This window comes from Scleropages formosus, chromosome 25 (genome assembly GCF_900964775.1).
Source record: "Scleropages formosus chromosome 25, fSclFor1.1, whole genome shotgun sequence".
Classification (NCBI taxonomy): Eukaryota; Metazoa; Chordata; class Actinopteri; order Osteoglossiformes; family Osteoglossidae; genus Scleropages; species Scleropages formosus.
The window spans coordinates 18,982,368-19,006,989 of record NC_041830.1 but is presented as its reverse complement, the minus strand read 5'-3'; the positions used below and the strand labels follow the sequence as shown (position 1 = coordinate 19,006,989).

At 48.9% G+C, this 24,622-nt stretch overlaps 2 protein-coding genes across 5 annotated transcripts; one reads left to right on the top strand and one right to left on the bottom strand.

Moving 5' to 3' along the window:
• Positions 1-1,419: 1,419 nt before the first annotated feature.
• ppp1r7 (protein phosphatase 1, regulatory (inhibitor) subunit 7) lies at positions 1,420-6,244 on the bottom strand. Its single transcript, XM_018739780.1, has 10 exons — positions 6,165-6,244; positions 5,392-5,487; positions 5,205-5,260; positions 4,870-4,935; positions 4,082-4,212; positions 3,805-3,967; positions 3,552-3,668; positions 3,343-3,447; positions 3,012-3,098; positions 1,420-2,835 (listed from the first exon to the last, which is right to left on the bottom strand). Exons 1-10 carry the CDS (start codon positions 6,202-6,204, stop codon positions 2,659-2,661), a joined length of 1,038 nt encoding a protein of 345 aa, XP_018595296.1. The 5' UTR covers positions 6,205-6,244; the 3' UTR covers positions 1,420-2,658.
• Positions 6,245-9,947: 3,703 nt separating this feature from the next.
• xrn1 (5'-3' exoribonuclease 1) lies at positions 9,948-24,540 on the top strand. 4 transcript variants are annotated; one of them, XM_018739798.2, is made up of 42 exons: positions 9,948-10,997; positions 12,023-12,255; positions 12,359-12,456; positions 12,554-12,663; positions 12,776-12,886; positions 13,081-13,166; positions 13,373-13,460; positions 13,559-13,727; positions 13,947-14,014; positions 14,114-14,248; positions 14,377-14,446; positions 14,531-14,636; positions 14,719-14,808; positions 15,459-15,615; positions 15,865-15,984; positions 16,065-16,234; positions 16,365-16,482; positions 16,587-16,682; positions 16,768-16,871; positions 16,951-17,082; positions 17,215-17,377; positions 17,456-17,569; positions 17,662-17,760; positions 17,922-18,037; positions 18,124-18,270; positions 18,337-18,426; positions 19,035-19,170; positions 19,265-19,321; positions 19,425-19,557; positions 19,649-19,718; positions 20,177-20,369; positions 20,478-20,573; positions 20,657-20,749; positions 20,928-21,044; positions 21,127-21,204; positions 21,299-21,418; positions 21,504-21,651; positions 21,774-21,907; positions 21,988-22,101; positions 22,196-22,283; positions 22,981-23,123; positions 23,438-24,540. In XM_018739798.2, the coding sequence occupies exons 1-42, from the start codon at positions 10,923-10,925 to the stop codon at positions 23,705-23,707; spliced, it is 5,055 nt and encodes a 1,684-aa protein (XP_018595314.1). In that variant the 5' UTR covers positions 9,948-10,922; the 3' UTR covers positions 23,708-24,540. The 4 variants fall into 4 exon arrangements, with proteins under 4 accessions (XP_018595314.1, XP_018595311.1, XP_018595310.1 ...); XM_018739795.2 differs by having other exon boundaries at positions 14,377-14,636; positions 16,771-16,871; XM_018739794.2 differs by having other exon boundaries at positions 14,377-14,636; positions 20,481-20,573.
• The last annotated feature ends 82 nt before the right edge of the window (positions 24,541-24,622 follow it).

The window sequence follows — 24,622 nt, the reverse complement described above, 5'->3', positions numbered from 1 at the left end:
CTGTCACTCACATGCTCTGGGGGAACTGGAACAGCATGTCTTTGGACTGTGGGAGGAAACCCACACAGACTGAGTGGGAATTGAACCCACATCTCTCACACCACACAGGTGCTATGAGACAGCAGTGCTACTCGCTGTGCCACCATGCACCCTCAATAGGTGAAAATTAGGGAGGTAAATAAATAAAAGCAGTAGAGACACCTCCCTACCTCTCAGACAATAAGAGGTTAGTTTTATCACTTTTCTTTTATTAGTGTGAGGACACATTATAGAGCCTAAAGGCTGCTGGCAGGAATGACCTCAGGTACTGGACCAGTCTGTTTGTGCAGGTGCTCTTCTGCTTTTCCAGAGCGTTAAGAGTCGTTGTTCATAATGGATGCAAGTTTATTCAGCACACTTCTCTCTACCACCTCCTCCAGAGAGTCAAGGCTAACTGCCAGGACCGAGGCAGCCCGCCTGATTACTTTCTTCTGTCTCTTGGCCTCACGTGCAGACATGCTGCTGCCCCAGCTACAGCAGACTGGGAGAAGTACTGGTAGAACAGTAATGCACTGTATCTATTGCAAAGATACGTGGAATACCTTCTACCCATTGTACAGGAATGAGCCCCCTCTGTCCCTCAGAGCTACTGAATCCCTCCCAGCACTCAAGTAGGAGCTCAAGCCATCTCTCTGAGAGAAATTTCTTTCCTGGTCTCTTAACAGCAACCGAAATGATCCCAACACCATCTGCTATGATGATCTATGTCACTAACTGGTAACAAAGTGGCATTAGACAAGCAAACCATATGTCAAAAATCTGGTGCCTATGTAAAGGTCTTCATGTGTTGAACCACCTTTTTTTATTTTGAGCTACAAGCTTCTCCTCTGAAAGTTGTGGCATTGAGTGACACCTTCATACTGCTGCCCCCTGAACAGCTTTCTGAGTGCCTGGATGTGATGATTGCAAAGAGGAACCTACCACTAGTTACCCATCTTACCACTAACTAAAAATAAACGACAACAGGCCTGGACTGTAGCTCCACTTTGAAAAACATTCTGATCTTTATGTTAAACATCCACACTGGTCTCCTATCACCACAGCAGAATGCCCAGGGAAGGAAGGCAGCCACTGGTACTTGGACCCCCAGAGGTTTGTTTTTCTCCCCTTCTTCACAGCTGGGAGTTTGTTTTCCTCTCCACTGGTGCCAACTAGCTTATCCATATAGTTTTACTATAACTGCTCCCTTGATGATTCCTGTGTCACACCCTGTAATGCTGCATCAGTCGCCAAAGCAACATTCCACCCTGTCAATGTAGGTAACCCCTATCTGTTACACTTGAAGAAGTAAGCTGCTGATCATCACTTTATGGCAGGCAGCAGTTGAGGGTGTTTACTGTATGGTTCCAAACCAGGTGAACATTGGACGAGTTCATTTTAAACAACTTTATTTCATACTTTATAATACATTCAGTGTAATACAGCACTTAAAAACATTAAGCAAAAAAAAGCCCCTCAACCACCTAAACTATACTTTTCATGAAACACTTGAAATATAAGACTAGCAGGAACCTCAGACCATTGGCACCTGAGAACTTTGTGTCCATTCACTGGGCAGGTGATCCATAACCAGGCTGTACATGGGACCACAATGGGCCAATTTGCCAACCCAGACCCTAGCCCATTATATACATATGTAAACTAGATATGGACTTAACCAAAGGTTTCAGCACGTGGCACCCAAAAATGCATCTGGAAGGGCTCCTCAAAAGTATGTGTGCTGACATCCATACTAGGACCTTGGAGTGGTCAGCAGGTGACGAGGCTCCTGCCTTTGTGGGCATCACACTGCCCCAAGCAAGCCGAAAACAAGTTCAGGCAACAAACACAGTCTGCACAAAGGAAGCTATCCTCTTAGAATTTATTCTTTAAAAACATAAGAAAATTTAAAAAAAAATTAAATAAAATATACACAACCTTCCAGGGGAAGATTTCTCTAAACTGTGGGTACCACAGGGCCCCTTCACAAATTACAGAATCTGTCAGAGCTGAACAGGCTCTTCGATCGCAAAATAAATTAACAAAACTGAGCAATACTAGATTGAGGGTGTATTACTGCAATGTCATTTGTTCAGTGAGCTACTAATTCCTTCCCAACAGTGAGCATTCTGTGCATCTCTGTATGTGAGACCATACTTTCCAAATGCTACTGGCCATAGGAGTTGGGCATCAGGGCGAAGAATACCGAAGTGTGTAGCCGTCTTCAGGCTGCTCTCCTCTACTGCTAAGAAATGGCCTAAAGCTCTCGGACTGCACTGCTCTCGAGTGTGCCTTCTATCAACATGTGAACGGACTATGAAGCCCATGTGGAGCTTCATGGGGGGATGTAGAGGAAGGGGGAAATAAGGGACATGCACAAACATGCAAGGGGTTTGAATTCCTGGGTTACGGGTCTCACACCTTCAAGCTTCCTGTAGCAACACAACCATCTGCTTGATCTGACATATGTGCATGAACTGGTACACACGTGAGTGCAATAAGAATGTATTTTAGAGCGAGAAAGGCGTGTACGTGATGCATGTGTACACAGTTGTGTGTATGTGTGTGTGGGAAGCGGGTGTGTGTGACAGGTTTAAGGGGAGGTGAAGGGCAGGGTCACATGTGCTCATGTATCACAGGTCAGAAGCGGATGAAGGTGGCATCAATTTGTCGAACGGTGGGCAACGCGAGCATTATTTTGCGCCGGTACTGTGGATCTTTCTGGATGGGGTTCCTCTCCAGGTACACGGTCTGCAGACCTTTGGCGTTTTTCAGCTCATCAAGGTCAGCCCAGTTCTCTATTTGGTTGTTATTCATCTGAAACAGATGCAGAGAGATGCACTACTGGCAGGCATGTTGTCACAGCACAAGACAGCAGATGGTGTAACAGCTACAGCAGATGCCTCAAGACTTCATCTTTTAACATCTCTGAGAATTAACAGAAATCCTGATGAACACTGACTTTGGTGTTTTGCTGCACTTGCCCTTCTTACCCAGAATTCCTGTAGCTCTGTCAGGTGACTGATGTTCTCAACCTTCTTTATCCTGTTGGCAGCGATGTCCAGAGTGGTCAGCTTTTTCTAGCAAAAGCCAACCAGGCACAGGCAGGAAATGACGAGATGGACAAAAACACAAACAGAGGGTTCGAGAATCGAAGGAAGTAAGTCAGAGTGCTTGGTGGATTTCTATCTGAAAATTCTGGCCTTTTAAGTGGCTAATTTTGCATATAAATAAATGTCAGATTGGAAACATTCCACTGTTTCCTTCACTGTACAATAAGGATATTAGGTATATAACTCCCATGAGGTTTTTTACTGTACGTACATTGTTCTCCAAACCCTCAATGACCTCAATGCCATTGTGGCTCAGGTAGAGTTCCTTCAGGTTCACCAGGGTACCAAGGCCCTCAATTTTGGTGATGCGGTTACTCTGGGAGAATTGGAGAGATCAGTCAGTGCATATGGGAAAACACACACACACACACACACACACACACACACACACACACACACACACACACACACAATGTATACCTGAATACTCAGGACAGTCAGATTGTGTAGCCCTTCGAGGTTCTGCAGTTGAGTGATCTTATTGGTGCCCAGGAACAAACTATCCAAAGAGGAGAGGGAGTCCAGGTTCTCAATCACCTGTATACAAGGAAGGATGGTTAACTGTGCAAGTGTGGGCAAGCAAATGTGCGTGCCATAATTTGTACAACCACATGACTGTGTATGGCAGCAAACACACATGAACATGTGCACATGTGAATGTGAGAGCCCTGACCCTGATGCGATTTGACCCCAGCTCCAACATCTCCAGACTGGTCAGATGGTCCAGGCTTTCGATACAGCTGATTTTGTTGTGTAGCAGGAACAGCTTCTTGAGACACGTCAGCTGCTCTAGTCCCTCAATCTTACGCAGGACATTGAAGGAAACATCCAGCACCCTGTGAAGGGAGCTTGAGTCAGCTTGAGCATGTGGCAGCATGCACCCACAGAAGAATGGGTATCCTACAGAAAGTGTAAGAGACAATAGACAGAAGAAAGTGCAGCGAACTCACTCAAGCTGGGTCAGAGCCTGCAGGTTCTCTAAGTGCCGAATTTGGTTGTCATAGAGATCCAGCTCCCGCAGAGAGACAAGACTCTCAAGGTTTTCAATTCTCTTGATGAGGTTCTGTCTCAATGATAGTGTCTTTGAAAGGAGAACGCCAAGTCAAAAGGACATGCTACACTGATTTTAATGCATTTGTGTGGTCAACACCCTTAACAGACGTTACAGTGTAGCCTCCTCAATAACCGTGTGACCTCTCATTAAGAATGGAAACAAACAACAAATCGGGAGGTGTGAACAGACACAAATCTCACATGACATTTATGTTATGCACTACATGTGACTTGTCACTCTACAAGTTTCACCTGGTGACATCACATCAGCTGGTTCCACCAGCAGCCATATAGGCACCCAGCTGAGCACAAGTATGTGTTGAACACTGGCCATGTCATGTGTTCCCAGAACGAAACCAAATTATCTACCATAAGAGCTCTCGTCATAATCAGGAAAAACTTGTGGCTGCAACACATCACACGCAAGGAAACACATGAGAGACACACTAATGTGAACATACATTGCAGACCAATAGTTTCGAAGGACTGGCAGTGCACTGATGAAATAGGAGTAACAGCTCTCATGCATACTGGCGATAACATTTAAGATATCAGCTGTAAAACTAAAGTGTTACTTTGGGCCTGCGCTATACATCTTTTTTTTTTTCGAAATATGCTTACTTCCGGTTCTACAAACCACCTCACACAACACAAAAAACCCTGAGAATTCTAGAATACAACAGACCTTTGCCTTCTGTAACACCTCCAGCCCCTCAATCTTCCCAATACGACAGTGAACCAGATCCACATCCTGGAAAATGCCACAAAAGGTGCAAATGGGGAGCTGCAGTAAACAGTCTTTTAAAAAATTATCATGACTGAAACAATGAAATAATGATTTCTCAGGCATGTATACTGGAATGTGACAAATGAACTGTACTTTATAGTCACGTGTCTGCATCCAAGTCTCTTCTTCTGTTGATGTACTCATTGTACTTTTCTCTGAGATGTACATTGCTTTGGAGAAAAGCATCTGCTAAAAAAATAAATGAAAATGTACATATAGATATAAAATCTCACTTCTTCCTCTGGATCCAGAGTTATGGTGTCCATGTCGACCGGAGATTCTTCCTTCCCTGATAAATGAACCCAAGTAGGTGTGCACATAAGAAAAAAAGCAATGTTAAGCAAAAGGAGGCAGGAGAAAAGAGTCATTCATAAAAATAATTCATAATGTTGGCGCCACCACTAGACTGAGCAATCTCACCGGACAGGGAGGACTGCTGGGGGTCCACCTCCCCATTGAGGCTCCTTCGCTTCGTCTCATCGTCGCCAGACTCCTCTGACTCTCCCTTCCTGTCCACTGAAGTCACAGTAAAAGGAGGCAATAAGACAGGAGCGCAAAGTCGTCTGGTACATCGAGAGGACAATCCGGGGCTTGTTTGCCAGATGTGGAGATGCGCTACTGCTGTCAAAGTGGTCCTCCATCATTTCAACAGGACTGAGGACTGATCCCTGATCCCTGGGGGCACAGCCAGACATGGCTGAAGGCCAACGCAGGGCCACATTTTCACTTTTGGACAATGGATTTCAATTACAGCGAATACGAGACACAAAAACAGTGTCTGTGAGAAAAGTGGACTTATTTATTTTTATTTTAAATGTCAAGACCATACTGAGAGTCTGGGCTGAGTTAGCTAGCTACCAATATAAAAAAAAAAATTTGGCTGTCGTTCAGCTCAGGTACACTATGAGAGTGACGCCAAATCTTAACCCAGATACACGTTTGAAATGAATACAAATAAGAAAAAGGTGCAAAAATTGACACCCGGCGGCCCGGCGACGAGCAGCGAAACAATGAACAAAAAATGGCGAAGAAGTGTGTGACCGAATCCAGACAGCAGTAACACTCGGAGGTAACCTAAAGAGGACGTTTGAGTCCTATGTCAAAAGGTTAATAACTAACTAACAACTGGACATAAACATAACATTTGAGGACTAAATAACGATCTTGCTGCAGCCACAGGGGTTCCAACTCACCTTCCATCGCTTGCGGCTCGTTTCCCGACAGCGACGCCATTTTTCCCTCGACCCGCCCCCTCCTCCCCACGTTTAAGTGACATGGGCATCGTCCAATCAGTGTCCTCCTTCGAAAGCCCGACTTTTCTCTTCCACCGTTCACAGGGACGCAAACGTTCCACGGCCCCTCCTCCTCGTCTTTCAATAACATCTGCAGCGGCCAACCAGTGTCACCCGTCCAGAGCTCGAGAATTGCCTTCCTGCGCAGTTGCTCGTTTCCTGACAGAGACGCCATTTTGCCCTCGACCGGCCTCCCTGTGTCTCAGTGGCGTCTGCGCGAGCCAATCAACGTGAGCCTCTGCTTTCATTAGCAGACAAAATCCCCCATATTGATATTGGCAATTTTCACGTTCTAAGTGTGCTGTTATAACGTTTTAAGTGAACGTTGCTGTTACGAACCGAGTTATGGGACCCTCGTTCATGTTTGCATGATCCAGCCACAGTTAACCTAATTCATCAGGGTTTATAAGATGAGGGAAGCCTCCAAACTTCACAATAATGACTATTTCCTGCAGTATAAAGAAAAACTCACAACACACGCAGATCCGAACCGAAAGTACCTTGGAGTTGGGCGAAAATACACCACGGTGGTGGTGGGGGTTGGATCTGTGCCCTTCTGTCCTCTTTAGTGGAGTCTGGTCATTGATCTTCTCTTCACAAAGCTGTTCGACGTGTAGCTGTGCAGTGCAGCAAAAGGCTGCGCAAAACAGTCGCGTCGCACCACAAAACGCCATGAAAACACACCATGAAAACATATTGAGAAGGAAGCGTAGCGCTCTGCTGTACCCATATCGCAGGTCAATGTACTTGAAACAAAGTAAAACAACAACTCTTCAACGATTTACATTAAGATTCCTTTAACAGAAACCTAAGGCGCCCGTGCATTTTGCCAACATGGTACTGGTGTCATTCCTTTACATTTCTTCATTTAACCAATGCTTTTCTCCAGCGCGGTGGCGCAGCAGGTTTGGCCTGTGCCTGCTCTCTCGTGGGTCTGGGGTTCGAGTCCAGCTTGGAGTGCCTTGTGATGGAGTGGCATCCCCTCCTGGGTGTATCCCCTCCAGCCTTACATCCTGTGTTGCCAGGTTAGGCTCTGGCTCACCGTGACCCCGACTTGGGACAAGCGATTTTAGACTGTGTCTGAGTGTTTTCTCCAGAGTGACTTATGACATTCCGCTACTGTATTTACATTTATTCATTTATCAGTTTCTTTTCTCCAAAGCGACGTACACACACACACACACACACACACATTTTCAGAACCGCTTGTCCCTTACGGGGTCACGGGGAACCGGAGCCTACCCGGCAACACAGGGCGTAAGGCCAGAGGGGGAAGGGGACACACCCAGGACGGGACGCCAGTCCGCCGCAAGGCACCCCAAGCGGGACTCGAACCCCAGACCCACCGGAGAGCAGGACTGCGGTCCAACCCACTGCGCCCCTGCACCCCCTCCAAGCGACGTACATCTCAGTGAAAATACAACTTTTTCATTAGATTAGGAAAAAAAGACATAGTTGCAGACATGTGATTCTTAAGTAAACCTAGTTTGTTACTTTCTACTTGATGCACTAAATGTTCATCGCTCGAGTAGTTACATAAAATGCAGGATAGATGAATCCTTCCTACAATTTTTTTTTTACAAGGTACACAAACATTTACACACAATACAGGAGTAGCGACTGTGTAAGGGGGGGTGACCATAAAGTTACAGTGCATGAACATTTACACCACACATGAGCTGGAGAGATCTTGGGCAAAGTGAGTCCAGAAAAGGTGAGTTTCCAGACCCTTCATGAATGTAGGCAGAGTTTCAGCAGTTCTGAGTGAGAGGGGAAGGTCGTTCCACCACAACGGAGCCAGAACCGAGAACCTCCGTGCTTTACTTTTCGTGCGGGGCACCACCAATCGAGCAGAAGTAGATGAGCGAAGGGGTCTGGTTGGGGTGTAGCGGTTGATCAAGTCTTGTAAATAGCTGGGAGCAATTCTACTGATGCGTTTGTAGGCAGTAACCAGGGTCTTGAATTTGATCCAAGTGGCTATAGGAAATCAGTGCAGAGAAACGAGTAGAGGAGATACATGGGAACACTTCGACAAGTCAAACAACTTGTACCGCGGTATTCTGTATCAGGTGTAGAGGTTTGATGGCAGTAGCAGGAAGGCCACACAGGAGAGAGATGCAATAGCCAGATGGGATGTCACCATGGCTTGGACAGGTAGTTGGGCAGAGTCAGTTGTGAGGTAGGGACGGATCTACAGGACCGGGTTGTGGCTTTGATATGTTGAGAGAATGAGAGACTCGCATCAGTCTCTCCCAGACTCTTAGCGAAGGAGCTAGGCGAAATGAGTGAGTTGTCCAGTTTGAACGATAGATCATGACAGGAGGACAGGCCAGCTGGGAGGTGAAGACTCTCTGTTTTGGAGAGGTTGATTTGGAGGTGGTGATCAGACATTCATCCAGAGATGTCTTACAGGCAGGCAGTGATGCATGCGGAAATGTCTGATGCTCCAGGTGGAAAGGAGAGGAAGAGCTGGGTGTCATCAGCGTAGCAGTGGTATTTGAATCCATGGGAGGTGATGACCGGGCCGAGGGAGGAGGTGTAGATCAAGATGAGCAGAGGACCCAGTACCTGCGGGACACCAGATGACAGAGGCAGAAGAGAAGAACAAGAGTTCCGCCAGACCACTTGATAGGATCTGTCAGATAGGTAGGACTCAAATCATTTCAGTGGAGTTCCTTTGATGCCGAGTTGTGCAAAAGAAAAAGAGTAAAATGCGGGACACGTGGGGAAACGTTGTGGGGACATGCTGTGGGGACACTCTGCACTCCGCAGGGGGCGACACCGTAAAGCTTCTCTGCTGAAGTGTACTGGGGGTCAGAGTTAGGATCAAGGTCAGAAGTTAGAGAGGGTCAGGCTTAAGGTCGTTTCTGACAGCCAAAGGCAACATAGCTTAGGTGACAATGTTAGAACTGTATGGACTGTGGCACCACACACCTGGGGCTCTGGGTGTGAGCGTCCTCTGTAAAACAGTGTCAGTCAGCGAGCCTGTGGTCCTTCCGTTGGCCCCTGCAGCACAGGTAGAGGTACAGGTATCCTCCAGTGGGGCCTGCAGGGCTCACACATGCTTACAGAGACACAGAGAGGTTGTACCAAGACATTTAAGTATTTTATTGTTTGGAAGGACTTTGTTTCAAGCCGTTCTTAAAGAATGTGTGACATTCCCATTGTACCTCCTCCCCAGCCCACTATTTACACTGGACAACAACAGTAGTTGTGGTGGTGATGATAATAATAATAATAATAATAATTCTCACGTACACATGTGGAATAGTAAGAACATGCATGAACCCTGAAAAAACAGGAAGAACACCTGGAATTTTATGAAAATGTAGTGCCGTTGTACACCCAGTAATGTAATAGGTATACTGTGCAGTTTGCACAATACATTGTATTCTGTTGATTCTCCCTGTTTCCCCTGAATTCTTGACTGTTTTTGTTTATCTATCGTTAATATGCGTATGCACTTACTCCACGTCAGGATGTGGGGTCTATGTAGTACTTAGTGGATATACTGCAATGCTTGTCTACACACACATACATACATTTTCTGAACCGCTTGTCCCATATGGGGTCGCGGGGAACCGGAGCCTACCCGGCAACACAGGGCGTAAGGCCGGAGGGGGAGGGGACGCACCCAGAACGGGACGCCAGTACGCCGCAAGGCACCCCAAGCGGGACTCGAACCCCAGACCCACCGGAGAGCAGGACCAACCCACTGCGCCCCCCTTTGCTTGTTTACAATGCTTGTTTATTCTCACTCACTTTTCTTAACTACTTGGCCAGGTCAGGTTCACACTGGTCTGGAGGCTATCCTGGAACAAGGGCCACAAGGCCGGGTAGGATATACCCAAAAGAGGCTGCCATTCCGCCATAGGGTAATCACACTTGTGCACTACTGACAATTTAGAGCTAACCTGAAACGTATGCCTTTGAACTGCACCAGGAAACAGCTCACGCCTCAGTGTTACCCCTGTATATTTATTTAGTTGTTTAGCCACTCCTTTGAGCATAAATCCTTGCGTTCAGCATTCTGGAAGCATGGAAAACACTTGAAAGGTACTGATAGAATGCCACAGTACTGTTTCAGGTGTCAGAACAAGACTTTACACCCATCAATGATACAATGAATGAAGCTTGGGACACAGCCTAGCAGAGGTGGTGCTGCTGTGCTGTTTGTTTGCTTGTTTGTTTGTTTTTGTTTGTTTCTCCAGCTTGCTGAACTCCACAAACCACAGAGAGAGGGTGTTCTCGGCATCACCATGTCCGTGAGCTCTGTAAACCTGCCTGGATAACAGCAGTCTGTCTAGCCCCAAACCAAGGGACTCACTCTCACTAACACTAACAAACATAAACACATCCCGCATTTCTGCCACTCTGCCTGTCACAGTCTCCGAACTTCTCGAGTAACTGGAATAGAGAAGAAACGTGTCGTCAACGGCCCCTGGAACGGAGGGACTGAGTCACGAGTGGCGGAGGGACACTTTTCACTGCGCACCGCAGCAGGAATTGCAGCCGGACAACTTTCGCTGTTGCACCGCAACGTTATCTCAAAAACAAAACCCACAATTCAGCGGGCGGGCCGACTTCCTCGAGACTTTACCCTTGTCCTTGCGTTTAGCTTTGATTTTCAAATCTTAAGGCAGCGCTTTTCAGTTAAAGATGGGAGTGCCGAAGTTTTATCGCTGGATTTCGGAGCGGTATCCGTGTCTGAGTGAAGTGGTGAAGGAGTACCAGGTAGGAGAAAGAAAGAAAGAAAGAAAGAGGGAGGGAGGCCGACCGACCGACGACGGCGGCGACGGCAACTGATCTGAACTGAACTCTCTCGCTGCTTCTCACACACACACAGTCAGTCACACTGAGTCACCGCCAAAACTCATCATCGTAAAACTCGTCCTGAAAGTCCTGTGCTCTCGGCTCGGTCCCTCTTACACCCTCTTCTTCTTCTTCTTGTCATTGCTGCTGACGAAGCCCTGGCTCGTCGTGCCAATGCGCGCTCCCGCCCCGGTTGTGGGTGGAGCGCAGGGCCTGCTGCTGCTGCTGGCGGCCCACGCCGGACGCGCGCATCATAAGAGCAATAATAATTATGAATAAACTGAGTCCAACTCCTGTTGCTGCTGGTGAAACAGCACTGACTTTGTCTTCCAGCGAGTGTCTCGTTCGCTTTTAATCTTGCTCATCTAAGTAGTTGGTTCAGGATCAGGACAGAATCATTGAGGGTTTAACGTGAACGTTCAGTGGCAAATAAGGCTGGCGAATTATTAAGAGAATTAAACCAGGCTGACTTGTTGTTGCAATGGCAAAGAGCGGTGTGGTTCTCAGGTGTCGCGCACCTCAATCTTAGTGCACCGGCGTAGACTAGAAAACGTGAAATAAAACTGCCACATGTAAGATTTCCCTGCTGTCAGTATGCCTGTAAATCAAAAGTCATTCCAACATGTACACATGTGACCCTTCAGTTACTCTGATGCACAGTTTAAGCGGAAGGAGGGGTTTAAAAGGGCATTTAACTGTACCTCATTGTTTCTTGCTTTTGGATGACAAAGACCCCGTGATTGGAGGAACACTGTTTTCTGTCGGAAAATACCAGTTTCCATTTTAGTTTAAATCAGTTTCATTAAAATGTCTGTGATGAACCTTTTCTCTCTGCTCCCTATTCGCACAGCTCTGTGGACTGAGTTCCCCGCCTTCAAGTTTCAACGTGGAAAACTTCATAGTTCATATTAAGGGAATGTCTCTTGGTGTTTTGTTCCATCTTGCAGATTCCTGAATTTGACAACCTCTACCTGGATATGAATGGCATCATCCATCAGTGCTCTCACCCCAATGATGAAGACGTACACTTCCGCATTTCTGAGGAGAAGATCTTTGCAGACATATTTCATTACCTAGAGGTGCTCTTTCGCATCATCAAGCCACGCAAGGTGTTCTTCATGGCGGTAGATGGCGTGGCTCCTCGGGCAAAGATGAACCAGCAGCGTGGCAGGCGGTTCCGGTATGGTCTGTTTCACATTCCCCCTCGTATCACAGAATGGCTGACCGCTGTCCAGTTAAGGGTGCTGTCGTTCCTGTTGCCCATCTCTTTTGCTCTCTTTAAGCTCAGCGAAAGAGGCAGAGGAGAAGATAAAGAAGGCCCTTGAAAAAGGGGAGGTACTTCCTGTGGAGGCCAGGTTTGATTCCAACTGCATCACACCAGGTGTGTAATTGTTGCTCCATTGAGGGCTCTCTATTTTAAGGTATGTCTGCTCTGAGCTCAGGTTTCTCTTCCTTCTCTTTCTTTCTCTGCCCTCTAGGGACAGACTTCATGGCCCGACTCCAGGAGCAGCTTAAGTACTTTGTCCACAGCAAACTGTCTACTGATAAGTTGTGGCAGGGCGTTTCTGTCTACCTTTCTGGCCATGAGGTGAGGAGGAGGCCCTGCTATGGGCACTGGTCTTTGTGCGCAGGCTGGTGCAGTGCTTGGTCATTATTCCTGTGACCTGCTTGTTGAGCGCTGCTTGCTGGTTGCATTTCAGACCCCTGGAGAAGGAGAGCACAAAATCATGGAGTTCATTCGCTCTGAGAATGCCAAGCCAGGTCACGACCCCAACACACGGCACTGTTTATACGGTTTGGATGCTGACCTGGTAAGTGGCTGTCCTTTTGGTCTCTTTGTGTGGGCTTCAGTTGTGTGGTTAGTTGACAGAAGTGGTACTTTGAATTGTTTATGGTCATGCACACAGAGGGTATTTTGCTCTCAATGTGACTTTTCTTTCCTTTGTCAACGGAACGATGAATTGCAGCTGAAATTGTTCCTGTAACAAGACTGTTTCTGCCACAGATCATGCTTGGCCTGGTGAGCCATGAGCCACACTTCTCCCTTCTCAGAGAGGAGGTTCGTTTTGGCGGCAAGAAGTGTCAGAAGCGGTAGGTGGGCGCAGTGTGCCACGGGGCACGGGGGTGCTGAAGCAGGCCAGGGTTTCCTTCACTGTTTTTACAATGAAAAAGGGGGGTCAGCCAAATCCTCTGGAATATGATCTCTGTGTCACAGTTTCAGGCTTTAAAGTGTCATTTGTGTGTTTGTAGTGGGGGGTGGGTTCTGACTTAGCTGAACTCTCTATTTTTTGGTTCAGGATCACAGCTCCAGAGGAGACTACTTTCCATCTGCTGCACCTTTCTCTCATGAGGGAATACATAGACTACGAGTTTTCTGAGCTCCGGGTGAGCGGCTGGACCGGCCTGTGTGCTCGCCTGTCGCTTGGGCAACTGCCGTGATGCTTTTGATGGATGCGTGCATTGATGATCAATATTTTTGTCAGAATAAGATTGGCTTTGAGTACGACTTGGAACGCATCATTGATGACTGGATCCTTATGGGCTTCCTGGTGGGAAATGACTTCATTCCTCATCTCCCTCACCTGCACATCAACCAGGACGCCCTGCCACTGCTCTATCGCACCTACATCAGTGTGCTGCCCTCGCTGGGAGGTAGGTCTGCCACCTGCCATGGCACACAGTCTTCAGCAGGTCCCCACACACCCAGGTGTTTCACTTTGCCAGGTTAAGTGGTGTGTGGCTCTGGTCAGAGAGGGGGATGCCAGAGGTGCTGAACTGTCTCTACTCATTAACGGCTACATTTCACACCCATGGGCTCATGCAGAGCAGCTGTGCACATGGGTCCTCCTCACAGTGCATCTCTGTGTTCAGGTTACCTGAATGAAAATGGAAACCTCAGTCTAACTAACTTTGAGAAGTATCTGGTGAAGCTTTCTGAGGTGAGCTCCTTCCTTAATGTGCTCCTGAACACAACTCACTAGCAAGTGGCAGTGGTTAACAAAAAGTGTGTGTGTGTCTGTGTGTGCGCGTGCACTCAGTTTGATCGAGACCACTTCAGGGAGGTTTTTGTGGACCTCAAGTGGTTTGAGAGCAAGGTGGGCAACAAGTACGTGAACGAAGCGGCTGGCCAGGCAGCTGAGGAGTCTCGCAGGAGGGTCGGCAGGAAGAACAGGGTGAGGAGCGTCACATCGATTGCACAGGCATCGCACCTCATTGTTCTCAGCCACATGTCGTTGAGAGTTGCCTCCCTGCTGGTTGCAGCGTTGCAGTTCTCTCAGCGCTCATGTTTTGCTGTGTGTAGGTGCCCAACGATTCGCTCTCACTTGCTGTGTTGGACCAGGGAAGACATCCTGATGGCCTCCCTAACAGAGGTACGACGGTACACCTGTGTGTCTCTGTGTATCTGTCTTATTTCTCACTCACATTGCAGCCCTTTGCTTCCCATCACACCCCAGATTGCACTGAGGATGACTGCGAGGATGAAGACATGTTTGAAACAGAGTTCCGCCAGTACAAGCGCTCCTACTACATGACGAAAATGGGAGTGGAAGTGGTGTCTGAGTGAGTGTGAGCTCCTCCCAGAGGGACACGCAGCCCCCAGGGCGACAGTCAGTGTGTCACTTTACTGTGTTTCTTCTCACAGCGACTTCCTTGCCAGTCAGGCGCTCTGCTACGTGGAGGGAATTCAGTGGATTTTACATTATTACTACCACGGAGTGCAGTCGTGGAGCTGGTGAGATGTTTGTATTTATTCATTTAATACAGTGAGCCTTCTCCCTGCGAACTTTCGAGTAACAAACATTTAGCATCTGCAGCCTTTTCCAAGAAGTTTGTTTTCGCATAAAAAGATACTGTAACACCTCTGGCTCTGAGATGATGTGCACTTGTTGTCTGTGCTTCGAGGTGAACGAAATACAATGTTGTATTATTTACTTTGATTTTTAAATGTCTTATTATTATGGTTTTTAACTTATTGTCACGCTTGTATTGGGTATTGGAGAATTTTGTGTGGTATGTGTGTGTGTTTACATTTATTCACGTAGTCGACCCTTTTCTGAGAAGCGGCATACAACTCGAGAGTAAACAAATGTTTATCAACAGCAAAACTTCAGACGCAGGATTATGGACACAGAACTTCTGAGACAAAAATTTTGCTGGTTCACATCCCTCCTGTATCTTCTATAGAAATGATGTTCAAATAGCAAATACGTAAATAATCGGAGTAGGAAGGGATTCAGCAGCTGTGAGAGGCAGAGGGGGATTACATTCCCCCACATCTGGGGGGAAAAAAACCAAGAACATATAAACATTGCGAGCTGTGGGTTCTGTCTGCTCGTGTGTGTGTCTGGTTTGATTTGAACTTTGTTCACTCTTCTCTCCCAGGTTTTACCCATACCACTACGCCCCCTTCCTGTCCGACATTCGCAACATTTCCAGTGCGCAGTTGAGCTTCCAAAAGGGGACACCATTCTTGCCCTTCCAGCAGCTCCTTGCAGTCCTACCTGCAGCAAGCAAGGATCTGCTGCCCCAGTGCTACCAGGTGGAGAGACAGACAGACAGACACACACACACCTGTGCTTGGTTTTCCATCATTCTGGGGATTTTATGCTTTCTTTAATATACTGAATCCTTTTTTCCATTGCATCTCAGTTCAATTCAGTAAAAGACTGTGACATTTCACACTTGTTGTTCCTGTTTTGTACCCTCAAGGTGTAGTTGTTCCCAGTGTTGGTGTTTGCACATGGACACACACCTTATTCTGCCATTTCTGCCTTGTTGTCCTGTGTAGCACCTCATGACATCACCAGGCTCCCCCATCATTGAGTACTACCCACTGGACTTCAAGACGGACCTCAATGGCAAGCAGCAGGAGTGGGAGGCCGTCGTGCTCATCCCCTTCATCGATGAGGTAGCACAGCAATTGCACTGTGCGCACTGCGGCCCACAGGCTGTGAGAACAAGTGTCAGCGCTGGTCTTCTGCTTCCTAGAAACGTCTGCTTGCTGCCATGGAGCCATACAATGAACTCTTGAGTGCTGAGGAAAAGGCCCGCAACCGGCACTCGGAGTGTGCCCTCTATCGGCACGACATGCAGCTTGACTTCTGCTACATGTCGCCACTGTTGGAGCGCTTCCCCCACATACCGCATTGCCACGTCAGGTGTGTGTCCCAGCCCCTTGCTCCCTCCCTCACCCCATGTACAGAAGGTGTGTGGGTGTCCTTTGTCTTCTTGGTTCAGCGTTATGTGTTTCCATGACTCTGACAGAGTGATGTGATTGGCTGTGTCTAGGCAGACCATGGTGCCTATGGACGCGTGGCAGGTTCCCTTGGACCACAGGGTCCACAGTGTGGATTCAAGCTCCCTTTACTTCTGCGGCTTCCCCACCCTCAGGCACATTCGACACAAGGTAGCATAGCGTTGCTGGGGTGCTTGTTGCAGACTGCTGCCCCACCATGCTCTTCTCGGTCCAACTTGGGAGTGACAGTTCCCCCCATCCTTTCCCCCTCACAGTTTTATAAAAGGAAGAGTGGCGTTGTGGTGTTTCAGCAGAGCAGCCGTGGCGAGAACATGATGCTGGAGATCTTAAATACCCCAGAAGAGGAGCTGGTGAGGCTGTAAGAAATGGCGGTCTCATCAGATGTAGGTCTCACCTCAGTATGACACATATCTCTGTGTGTGTCTCCTTTCTCAGCAGTGTGAGCAAGTTGCTGCTCTCACTTTGGGCAGGACTGTCTTTGTGAACTGGCCCCACCTGGAGGAGGCGCGGGTTGTCGCCGTGTCCGATGGAGAGACGAGGTAAGAGTCTGTCAGAGAAGTGCTCGAGTGAGGAGCCCATATGTCCTCCTCTGAGGAACTACCCTTCTCCCCACTGCAGGTTCTTTCTGGAGGACCCTCCAGGTCTGCAGAAGGTATACATGGGCCGAACGCCACCCCCCACTAGGGTGGTGCACCTCAGCGACAAGGAGCAGAAGGAGTGGCTGAAGGAAGTGCAGTCGCTCACAGAACAGTATGTGTCAGATACAGTGCGGAATGCTGCCGTTAACAGAGTACCAATGTACTTTATGAAATGAGGTAAAACTCTGCGAGTGATATTTTCCATCATAGCGGCAACCCCGTGACTACACCTCTTTTGTCCTAGTTTCCTAAAGCGCAAGGGCATTGTCATTAATGAGACGGCGGTGCTGCTGTACGCCCAGCTGCTTGCTGGCCGCCGCTACGTCCTCAGCTCCACCGGCCGGGTACACCTGGAGAAGCAGTGGGCGAAGCAGGCCCTGCCCTTTGCCCACCAGACCATTGTCAAGGTAACTGCGGCAGGGTGAGGGGGTTGGGCCAGCAACATTGTGCTCCATGAGGGGACCAGCTCACTCTTTGTCTCACAGGACATCAAGGCCTTCGAGTCGTCCTTCCCTCGCTTCAAAACGTTGGAGGAGCTGTTCCCGCGTGGCACCTTGGTATTCATGATGGGAAACCCGTACTACGGTGCCATGGGTGAGGTCAGTTCCGTCCTTCTTCACAACATGGCATTGTGGGATGTTAAAAAGTGTCAGCTGAAAGGGGTGCTGATCCTTATTGTAAATCCCTTCAGGTGCAGGAGTCTGGTGATGTCATTGGTGAGGGACGGGTTCGAGTCGTCTTCACTATGCCATGTGAGCCTCAGCTTGATGCCTTAATACAAAACCAGCATGTGAGTCCCCACCGCCTACTGTGTGTGTTGCATGTGCCTTGCAGTCTGGTCTGTTTCTTCTCTGTTCATGTTCTCTTGGGGTGTGTGTGTGTTTGCCTGCTTGTACTGTTCACTTGCTGTGTGGACCATGCTGCTCATGGTGGTGACCCTCTCTCCCGTAGAAGTACTCTGTGAGGTACAGCCCCGGCTATGTGCTCTCGTCCCGTTTGGGTGTCAGCAGCTACCTCGTGTCCCGCTTCTCCGGCAGCGTCTTCATCGGGCGCGGTTCCAGGAAGAAGTGAGTTCCTCTCTGAGCCTCTGCGTTGTTTCTGTGCCTCATGGTATTGCGCTCTAATCCTGATATGGATATCCCGCTGTCTGCAGCCCCCACGGTGAGCAGAAGTCCAACGTGGGCCTTAACCTCAAGTTCAACAAGAAGAATGAGGAGGTGCCAGGATATACTAAAAGGACCGAGAAAGAGTGGCTCTACTCTGCTGCTGTGGAGGAACTGCTTGCTGAATACCTGGAGAGGTGCGTGTGTGTGCGCGTGTGTGTGAGTAAGACACTATCCTGCCTGACGACGTCTGTTCTGCACAGGTTCCCGGAGGTCTTTGAGTTTGTCTCCAGGAACAGTCATGATGATGTTTTCTATGAAGACGACATCTGGCCTGGAGAGGACGAGAACGGGTGGGACACACGCTCATATCACTTTGACCCTTCAAGTGTTTTTAACTCCGTTCACTTTGTAGTGTAACAGATTAAAATGAGGAGCACCGATTTGAATAGGCACATGAGGCCACGGTGCTCGGCACCCCCAGCATCTGCAGGCACATGGAGAAGCGGGAGGTCAGCAGCAGGACTGAACTGGTTAATGTCCCTCTGGTTGAAAGACAGTCATGGGGCGGCGAGGCATCGATCAGCGGCCTCCTGAAAAATAACACGTAGCAAAGTGCCAGGCGACTTCCTACGGCACAACATAGCTTGTTTTTGCTGGGACGCCGTTGTCCGCCATGTTGCGTTCCTCCTCCATGATATCTCTTGGGAGTTTTTGTTCCTTTTCTCGGAGTCCAATTAGTCATACAAATGCTTTTATAAAGCTACAAGTATTATGCTAGTCTGTAATTTTTTGTTTCCTTGTCTGATACATTTGTTTCTTTGCTCTATTCTTGTGTTCAAGTGCTCTGTGTCACTGCTTGAGAAGAGCTCTATAGAAATACATTAAATTGAATTGCATATCTGTAATGAGTTTAATGTCCATGATGACTGTGCTGATGAAGGTGGTGGTTATCTCACAGGGCTGAGAAAGTTCAAGAGATCCTGTCGTGGCTGAAGACACACCCTGTGAGCTCGACGTCACGGACGTCCTGTGACCTGCGGATCCTAGATAGCGGCATCGTGGAGAAGATCGAGGAGGAGCTCGATAAGACCAAGGTAGGGTCAAGGGATGAGTTTGATGGCCGCTTACTGTCGGACAGGATGTTGTCGGCAGGCATCGGTCAGTCATCTTCACTCCTCTCTCTGGCAGCTAAGGAAGAGCAGCAAGAAAGTTCGAGTTACCGTGAAGCCACACCTGCTCTTCAGGGTCAGTGGTCATCCTTTCACACTTCTGCAACCTTATCTGCACACCTGGGACATTGTGTTTAACCTGTGTGTGTGGCTGCATGTGTGTGTAAACGTGTCTCCAGCCCCTGGAGCAGCAGCAGGGTGTGGTTCCCGACCCAGATGTGGAATACCGTCTGTTTGACCGCGTGGTGAATGTGAGGGAGAGCTTCACCGTGCCTCTTGGTCTGAGGGGAACTGTCATCGGCATCAAGGGTGGTGAGTGCGCTGTGTGTCTGCCACACTACAGTCGCTCACCTCGGGCGGGCGGGATCATCTAAGCTATGTGTCCCTCCTGTGCGTCCTGCAGCCGACCGGGAGACAGACGTCCTCTACGAGGTGCTCTTTGATGAAGAATTCCCAGGAGGCCTCACCATCAGGTCAGAGGTCACTGACTCTGTTCATTTACATTTATTTATTTAGCAGGTGCTTTTGTCCAAAGTGACTTCCAATGAACTCTGTGTAGTGTGATTGGCCCATGCATCTTATTCACTGTGGTGATTTACACTGCTAGATACACTACTTATAATTGGGTCACTCATCCATACATCAGTGGAACACACACACTGTCTCTGTCACTCACACACTATGGGTGAACCTGAACAGCATGTCTTTGGGAGGAAATTAGAGCACCCAGAGAAAACCCACATAGACACAGGGAGAACATGCAAACTCCACACAGGCTGAGTGGGGATCGAGCCCACATCCTCTTGCACCACCCAGGTGCTGTGAGACAGCAGTGCTACTTGCTGTGCTACCGTGCTGCCCTGTTCAGTGGATACTTCCTCAAGAGCCCTGGTAGTCACCTTTTCACTCACTATCTGCCCCCTGTCTCTAGGTGTTCCCAGAACCGCGGCTACCGCCTGCCCCCCAGTGCCTTAGTCAACCTGAGCCACGGCAGCCGCCTCGAGTCGGGATCCCACAAGCTGACAGCCGTGGTGAAGCCCCAGGTGTCGGCTGCTTCCCATGGCAACAGGGGCCAGCTGGGGGCTCTCAACCACTCGCCGTGCTCACCCTTCGTGCCCACACAGGTGCGTGTGTGTCATGTGGTCTCCTGGGCAGCTCTATGCACCCCCTTCAGTGAGGCATAGACCTGTGATTGATTAACGCTTTCATTGGTTGATTGATTGGCGCATCAGCAGCCCAACGGGAGGCAGGGCTACAGCCTGAAGGCAGAAACCCAGGGCAGCAAACACTCAACCCTCAAGTTCCTTAGTCAGAAGAACTCCGGCAAGGTGAGCCGGGTTCGCGTGTACCGTCCGCTGCAGTGTGTACCGTGCTGTCCACTTCAGTGTGTGGCTCTCACCTGGTCCCCCAGGCCGCTGTGAGGGATGAGGATTTCGGTCATGTTTGGCAGTCTCTGCAGGCCTCAGGAACATCTCCAAAACAGCAAGGACTTCGACAGGGCAGCGTAAGTCACGAGTCTTGTGATGTCATTTCCTTTGGGTGAGGGCTGTTAATCGTTGGGTCTCTCTCTCTCTCTCTCTCTCTCTCTCTCTCTCTCTCTCTCTCTCTCTCTCTCTCTCTCTCTCTCTCTCACACAGAGAGAGAGAGTGTGGTAGTTAATGGTCCTTTTGGATGTCTCTCAGGCAGGAAAGGGGATATGGGGGCAGCATGAAGGACCACAGGAGCCAGGAAGGAGGGGTAGAGAAGAGGGCAGGAACCACTGCAGGGAGCTGCAGAGTTCACAACCTCATCACCCACTGGTGAGGGACTTTGCCACTGTCATTAACAGTAACACACACAATGACACAGTCAATGATAGTGATGGGTTCTCCCCTGCTGCAGGGTTCCACCGGAAACATTCGAGTGCTGAAGAGGAATGAAGATGTCAAGCTCTTTTCTTCCCAGAACCCACCCTATAAGGTGGGTATACACACACACACACACACACACATAAACTGCACCATCCTGCACCATCACTCCCAAAGAGTGTATCCTCTGTGTTTGTGCTATTCAGGTGAACCCTGAATTTGAGGAGTCCATCTCCAGCCTGAGCATCTCCCTGAGGAAGGAGGCTTCTCCCCTGCAGACCCCCAGCAGTGCTGAGGAGCCACTGTCACCTCAGTCCTTTGCTATGGTGGGTGTAACCCCCCCACCCAGTGGGTGTTTGCTTCTAGCTCTGGGTTCAAATTTTTTGAAACTGTGTCTGTCTCTCCTTGCAGAAGGGAACTCTCCTGCTGAAGGAGATGTTGAAGATTGACACTGCCAGCGGTGTTGGCTCTGCCCCCGAAGGTGCTCACCCTGGGGGAAACCCTGTCTCTGCCCAGGCAGGCGTATCGCAGGGCCGCAGGAGGTCCTCCAAAAAACTGGGTAGTGCACTGCTCCTTGTCACACTGTGTTGCCCCACTGCTCCCGTTAGCTCCGCCCGTCCATGAGCCGAGCAGCTCTGGTCCTGCTGCTGACCTGCATGTCCTCTTTCTCATTACGCATAGCTGCCCGCATCCACAAAGGGTCGGGGGAGGGTGCTGCTCAGCCCTACAGTGCAGGCAGTGCAGCGGAGCTCACGCGTGTGTGTCTCAGCCTTGGAATGGGGTCCCCGGAGTTCACCTTCCTCCGTAACCCCCAGGTAGCAAGCCTTAGCAAAACACTAGTGTGTGAGAGGTGTGTGCTGAAGGTGGGTAGAGTGACAGTGTGTCCGTGTATCAGGGCCTCACCGTGTGCCAGGTGAAGGTTCCCAGCGGTCTGCTGGTCCATGGGCCGCAGTGCCAATCTGACAGTGAAGCTAAGGAGAAGGCGGCTTTATTCACCCTGCAGCGTCTTGTGAGTCTGTGTCCCTTCTTCTAAATAGAGTGTGTGTGTGTTTATGTGAAACTGAGTAATAGCAACATAAAGTGTGTCTCTGCTCTTCTCCCAGAGTTCTATTGGTTCCTCGCTCCATCTCACCCCGCCGCTGTTCTCCACCATCCCAGCTCCTCTTCCTGCTGTGTACGGTCAGCCCACAGGTGTGTGTGTGTGTGTGTGTGTGTGTGTGTGTGTGTGTGTGTGTGTGTGTCCGTCCCCACAGGTGGTCAGTATGATTCCTCCCAATCCCTCCTTGTAAATACTAGGTCTTTACTAGAGAACTCCTGTTTATGAATACATGCACTTGGTACCCTCAGACTGACAGAATTAACTGTCAGCTCAAAGTACAGAGAAACACTTTACAAAAGCATAAGTTTCCATTCCAAATAGGAGTGTGTGATAGCCCTGATGACATGGAGAGCCCCCCAGTTGCAATCCCCCTCGCAAGTTTCTCTCAGAAGTCTCCTGATTTTTCTTTTTTAAAAAATCATGGTGTAAAACTGTTGTGTATCATGACAACTATAATAATGCGTCCTTTGACTACAAGATACAAGTTCTAACCACTGCGCCACCTCCTGGTCCTGGGTGGCTCATGCGTTGTGAGTGGCTCTGCAGGGAGGCGTTGTGAGAACTGTACATCTTAACAGAAACTACAGTTTGTTGATTGTCTCACTAGGCAGTGCTCAGACACTGTGGACTTGCTTTCTGTCTTGAAATGTTAAGGCAGGAGTTTTGCATGTTTGCCTCAGTTTTGAGTGAGTTTGTTTCGCAACAGTTCCGCACAAGGTACAGTTGCCACACTGGACCTGACTGCCAAGGGTCCACTGATCTTCACCGAACAGGTGCGCTCTTCCGCAGGGGGCCTCCTTGTGCAGCCGCTGAGCTGGGGAGCCTGCCTGCCACCCCAGACACAGCCCTTCTACCCAGGTGCCTTTCCGGGGGCACGGTCACCTGCCCCCACGTTGCCCATTGGCTCCCACAACCAGTTTGTTCCCATGCAGGTGGGTTACAGCGCGGTGGTCAATGTGAGCGATGAAATATTGCAGCCTAAGAATTATAGCAAATCTGAAAATGTCTATTGATGCAGTTTCTGTGGCAGTATCTGCGTTTGTGAGTCTTTCAGGATCTTTGTGTCATTAGCATCTGATTTCATAAGGGACCTGGAACATCTCGATGTACTGTGTAGCGGTGGTTGCGTTAGATGCTTTGCGCAGGTTTGCTGTGTTCTTCTGTGGCAAAAACCAGAGTGTGGGGTAAAGACCCTACTGAATCTTCATGAGTTCAGTATCACAGACTGAGTGTCTTTGGTCTCCAGGTGACAAAAAAGCGGGTCTCCGGTCGAAAGTTCCAAGAGCCCAGAGACTTGAATAGCTCCAGCCACTCAGGCGGGAACCCACCTCCCCATCCTGCCCAGCCTGATGTAGGCACTGCTTCGGCCTCAAACCAAACACCCGATTCCACGGACAACCTGCGGAAAGACCCGCCCATGCGGCCAAAACCAGGAGCCCACACTCCCGGCTTCACCTCCAGGAGGAAACCCAGGAAACTGGCAGCGAATTTTGAGTCTGCAAAAGTGTCTGAATGACCCCCGTCCCCCTCAGTGGGGTCATGTTCACTTTGAACACGGTATTCCACTCATGTGCAAGCCTGATCTCTGTTTCGGCCTCTTGTCTGGCCTTCTGCTCATCATTACGTTCACCACGCTGTCACCCTGGGGGGTCAAGTGCCAATTTTTTTTTTTTTAATCCCCCCATTCGCCCTCACAGTGATCACTTCCTTCTTGTTTTCTTGCAGCTAAATGAAATCACCATTTTCTATCCATGTGTTTTAGGGAGAGAGACATTTTCTAACGTTTTTATGAGTCTGTGTGCTGCCTTTGCTGTGATGGATGGGGTGTCTGACCAGGTGTCCAACCCCCCCCCCCCCCCGAGTCTAGAAGCGTGATGTCTCAGCTCGGCCTTTAGCCCTTTTCACTTTGTTCTCTAGCTCTCTGTCCCCACAGGGATGTCAAAATATTACTGACACTTGTGACTTCAGTTGAAATTGTCTAAAGTTCCATAATTTTATATCATAAAAAAGTAAAGATTTTAAGTGATTTCAGCACACACAGGCAGTGTTTTTACTACGGTAAGTACAATCACTTGTACAGTCTGCTGTGCACAGACACTATGATTTATGGAATTAATTTGTAGCCTGTACTATTTCTGATACACTGTACAGTTGACTGAAGAAATTTACTTTTAGATATTTTTACTATGCTATTTTAATGTTTGGAGAAGGTTTGCTTGTCTTCAGCGGCTCCTGTGAAATGCTGCAGAAAACTGTGAAAGAGTCATTTTTATTCCTGCGATTCCTGATTAATAAATATTCTCTTTCCACCTCCACCGACTTCCACAAATAAGTGCAGGACTGTCTGAACCCCGGCCCGGATCGGGACCTTTTTCTCCGTCTCGCTCTAAGGCGCGGTCCCCCCGCGCCGCGCACTGTCGCTTTAAGGCTC

What these genes read in the sequence shown, in the direction of transcription:
- xrn1 (XM_018739793.2), top strand. Translation starts at nt 10,923, where the DNA reads ATGGGAGTGCCGAAGTTTTATCGCTGGATTTCGGAGCGGTATCCGTGT. An exon ending in ATACCCCAGAAGAGGAGCTG is followed by an intron (nt 16,683 to 16,767) that starts GTGAGGCTGTAA and finishes CTCCTTTCTCAG; the next exon opens with CAGTGTGAGCAAGTTGCTGC. An exon ending in GTCAGAAGAACTCCGGCAAG is followed by an intron (nt 20,574 to 20,656) that starts GTGAGCCGGGTT and finishes CTGGTCCCCCAG; the next exon opens with GCCGCTGTGAGGGATGAGGA.
- ppp1r7 (XM_018739780.1), bottom strand. Translation starts at nt 6,204, where the DNA reads ATGGCGTCGCTGTCGGGAAACGAGCCGCAAGCGATGGAAG. An exon ending in CAGGCTCTGACCCAGCTTGA is followed by an intron (nt 3,968 to 4,081) that starts GTGAGTTCGCTG and finishes CTCCCTTCACAG; the next exon opens with GGTGCTGGATGTTTCCTTCA. An exon ending in TGGGGTCAAATCGCATCAGG is followed by an intron (nt 3,669 to 3,804) that starts GTCAGGGCTCTC and finishes CCTTGTATACAG; the next exon opens with GTGATTGAGAACCTGGACTC.